This window comes from Leptonychotes weddellii, chromosome 14 (genome assembly GCF_054177405.1).
Source record: "Leptonychotes weddellii isolate Sample4059 chromosome 14, ASM5417740v2, whole genome shotgun sequence".
Taxonomy (NCBI): Eukaryota; Metazoa; Chordata; class Mammalia; order Carnivora; family Phocidae; genus Leptonychotes; species Leptonychotes weddellii.
In genome coordinates, this window is record NC_138382.1 from 75177173 (window position 1) to 75181443 (window position 4271).

At 61.5% G+C, this 4271-nt stretch overlaps 1 protein-coding gene across 1 annotated transcript in view; it reads left to right on the plus strand.

Moving 5' to 3' along the window:
• The first annotated feature begins 4091 nt into the window (after positions 1-4091).
• Positions 4092-4271, plus strand: part of NCS1 (neuronal calcium sensor 1) — a 52429-nt gene continuing 52249 nt past the window's right edge. The window contains exon 1 of the mRNA XM_081803763.1: positions 4092-4241. Coding sequence (XP_081659889.1) covers positions 4178-4241 — 64 coding nt within the window. The 5' untranslated portion in view covers positions 4092-4177. The remainder of the gene's footprint in view (positions 4242-4271) is intronic.

Below are 4271 nucleotides of genomic sequence, written 5' to 3' on the forward strand. Positions count from 1 at the left end.
CTCCACTGGGCCAGATTTCAACACCCCCACCCCCAGCAGCTGACTCTGCCCTGGGCATCCTCCGTTTATACCCCTGATTCCCCCCAGGCCTATGGAAAGGAAAGGACTTCCCCGGACACACCTCCTTATCAAATAAAGTGCCGCAAACCCAAGGACCAGGTGCCTGTGGGTAACTGCACCCCAGGGGGACCTGAGCTCACCTGGAGGAGCCAAGAAGGCTCCGTGGAGGATCTGATGTTTATGTGGAGACTTGAAGGGACATCCAACAGTGCTGCCCAACAGAAATATCACGTGAGCCACATGTGCAATTTAAAGTTTCTAGTAGACACTTAAAAGTTAAGATATTGAAACTTTCTATCCAAAACATTACCAGTTCAATAGGTCATTACATTTTTAAAAATATTAATGAGGTATTTTTCATTCTTTTTATTTTGTGCAAACCTTCAGAATCTCCTTTGGCCTGGCCACATTTCATGTGCTCAGTGGCCTTTGTGTGGGAGGGGTCCTTGTGCTGGACACTGCAGGTGTAGGAGGTCACTATCGTGGGAGGGGAAGGGAGACCAGCTCTGGAGGAGCAAGCCCCATGAGAGGGAGCAAGAGGTGAGTCAGGAGAGAAAATGGCTTTGAGAGAGGGCCGTAGCTGGATTCACCTGGCTGGGGGTGGGGGGACAGAGGAAAGTGTTCAGCCTTGAGGTCTATTCAGGGAGCAAAATCCAATGGACTAGGTGCAGAGGATGGATCTGGAGAGCAGGGTCCCTGGGGAGAGCAGGGGCGGCTAAGATGTTTCAGATTTCTGGCTAGAGCCAGAGTATAGGAGAAGCCATTTGCCCAAGGAGAGAAGATTCTTTTTGGGGGGATGGGGGCGTGATAAGTTATGTTTCTGGCCTGATGAATTTGAGGGACACCCAAATGGACACACCCCGCAGCGTACTGGATACGCACACAGGTGAAGACTTGGAAGAGACCGGGCCGGAGCTGTTGATCGGGCGGGGAAGGTACTGATGCCCAGGACGCAGTGGCGTAGGGAATATTTAATCCAGACTCTGCCTAACCACATGTACGTCATTTTTGTTCCCCAAGGGCTTTCTGGAAGAACTACTGAGCAAGCTTCTGGGGTCACTCTCCCAGGCGAGCTTATAAAACAAGACAAGGGACTCTCCGCTGACCAGAGGCTGGGTTAAGATGCCGATTCCCAGGCCACGCCCCCACCTCGTTCAGATCCACCCCTTCTGGATGGGGCCCCGGGTATCTGGGTTATCAGGACGTTCTGGCAAGTGATTCAGGAAGGCACCTTTCCTGGGCTACCCGCAGATGAGCGAAATGACTTGATCAAATGTTTGTTTTATTCAAAAGCAATGTGCTTAGTTGTAGAAAACAGTCTGTACAAAATACAGATGAATTTCTGGAGTTAGTAGTGGTGACGGGTGCACAAACCCAGCGAATATCCTGAAACCACTGAACTGCACACTTTAGAACGGGGGATTTCATGTTATGTGAATTACATCCCACTTTTTTTTAATGCAAGGAAAAATACAGATGAGGGCAGAAAATAAAGTGACTTGCAATCCCACTGACACTGGTAACAAATGATGGAACACCCTGGAGGTAGAGGCTTCAGGCTGCTTTTCACAGGTGTATGCAGTTAATTCGATTACTTTATACACGCTGGTTTATAACCCTCAGGGAGCCGCTCTTGACCCATCCCTGTCTCTGAGGGCTCAGTCCTCCATGCTCTCCTTGTCTACCCTCCCTCCTTAGTGACCTTATCCTGCCACATGGCTTTACATTCCATCTCTATCAGGATGACTCCCCAGCTGATCCCCGCAGCCTCCGTGTCCCTGAACTCCAGGCGCCGGCATCACCTGCTTCCTGGGCACATGATGGACATGCCATTCTAACAGTGGCTCGGGTCAAAATCCTTGGCACTGACCTTGACTCCCTTCTTTGTCCCACACCCGCATGCAGTCCATTAGGCTATCCCGCGGTCTCTACTTTCAAACTATAACCTGAGTCTAAGCAGTTCTCTCCATGTCCTCGCCTGCCTCGCTGGACCCGGCCACCACCACCCTGGCTGACCACGCAGCGCCCTCCCGTGGGGCCTGATTCTGCCCATGCCTGCTGCGAATCAGGGCTGGGAACTGCAGCCAAGTGATCCAGTTAAATACCAACGGATGCTGAGTCTGACTTACCCCCACCTCTCCCTCGTTCTCTAAGCCCCACCTTGCTGCGCCCCTGCAAGGCCACACACGGGCCACTGGGCTCCAGGGCAGGGCATGGGCACTGCTCCCCCTTCTCCAGGTCTGTCCCCACCACATTCCTTGACGAACCTGGCTGGCAAGTATATGCCCATCTGAAGGCTTCCTGGGGCAAGGCAGTGTAGGGAGGGGAATCGGGAATGGGCCATGTTTGGAGGCAGGAGGGGGCATCTGGGGGCTGAGAGGCACTCCTCAGTTCCTCTGTGTACCCCAGGCCCCTTGAGGTCTGAATGCTCTGCCAAAGTGGTGAGAAAAAGAAACCCTGCCCCCCCACCTCCTCCTTGCCTCTTCCTCCCATGCTCTGTCCACCCCCAGGCCCCCAGCCCCTTCTTTCTCACCAGGGAGGTTGGCTGGAGTGACCACTGCAAGTCAGGTGCCTTCTAGGTGTTGGAGATACAACTACAAATAAGACAAGAACCCCGCCCTCAGGGAGCTCACACTACAGGGGAGGGGACACACAAGAAATAAACACAACCAATAAAGCAGACGGTTAGTCTGTGGTGGTTGCAAAGGAGAAAAGGATATAGCTGCTTAGGAGACAGGAGGTCCCAACATACTGACATTGCAGATGGGCATGGCCTGGGAAGGCCATGTGGACTCTCTCTCTTGCCTCTCTCCATCCAGGTGGAGCCCTCGCCACTGGCCTCAGCCTCGACTCCCCCCAGGAGGACCGCTCCACAGGAAAGCCACCCCCCGCACGGAGGCCAGAGAAACAGAGAAAGCAGATCTGCCCCTGTCACCCCTCTGCTTAAAGCCCAGAGGCCCAGCTCCTTGGGGAGAGGGGCAGGCCGGTCCCCACTGGCCCTGGCCCTTCTCTCGGGTTTCAGATCTTACCCCGCCTGCGGCCGCCCTGTACTCTGAGTTCTCCCTCGGGTTCGGGCCTCCCCTCCTCCAGGTTTTCACCGCCTGGAACACGGTCCCAACCACCCCCCACCCTCGCCTGGGCTTGGAGGTCACCTTCCCCCCCCAGGCCGCGGAAGGTATCCCCCAGCAGACATGTGATATGCCGCCGCGCAGTGCCCAACCCCCACCCCCGCCCCGGCCCCGTGAGGGCCGGGACCGCGCCCGTCCCATTCACCCGCGGGTCCCCAGCGCCCAACAAATCCGCGTCGAATGAATGAGTTTCGCGGCGCAGAGGCTTGGCCTCATTCACGTCAGATCTTCCGGGCCCTCCCCCCGGCCCCCCGCCCCCCCCCGCCCGGCGGCGCCGCGGGGGCTCCGAGCGCGGGGCGCGGCGGCCCGGGCGGGGGCGGGGGTGACCGCCCCCTCCCGCCGCGGGCCCGGGCGAGGCCGGGGCCGCCCCTCCGCCGGCCGGCTCGGTGCCCCGCGGGGCCGACGCGCGGCGGGCGCAGGCCCGAGCCGGGCGGGTGCGGGGCGGGAGGTGGCGCCGGGCGCTGAGTGGCGGCTCCGGGTCCACCCCTGGCGCGCCGGTGCGAGCGGGAGGCGGGAGGCGGGGAGCGCAGGGGCGGCGGCGAGAGGGAGCGCAGCAGCGAGCATGTGCCGCGGAGCCCAGTAACCAGGGACGACCGCGGCCACCCCGCCGCCGCGTCGGCGCCCAGCCCAGCGCAGCTCCGCGCCGCGGCGCCCGGGAGAGGGCGGCGGCCGGACGGCCCCGGGCCTGCGAGCCGGCCGCCCCGCGCGCCCCACCCCACCCCAGCCCCCTCCCCGGCCCCGCGCCGCGCCCAGGGGGCCGAGGCGCCGCCAGCCGCGCAGCGCCGCGCGCCGGAGCCCCGCGCCCGGGCCGCGCGGGCCCGGCGCAGACAAAGGCGCGGCCCCGGCCCGGCCCGGCTCGGCCCCGGCCCGCCGGCCCTCCGCGCGCCCCGCCCGCCGCCCGCCGCCCGCCGCGGCCCGCGCCGGCCGAGCCGCTCCCGCTGGGCGCCCCGACGGGGTCCGGCCGGGGGCGGGGGCCGCGGCCGCCGAGGATGGGGAAATCCAACAGCAAGTTGAAGCCCGAAGTTGTGGAGGAGCTGACCAGGAAGACCTACTGTGAGTGCGCGCGCCGGGACCCCCGCCCCG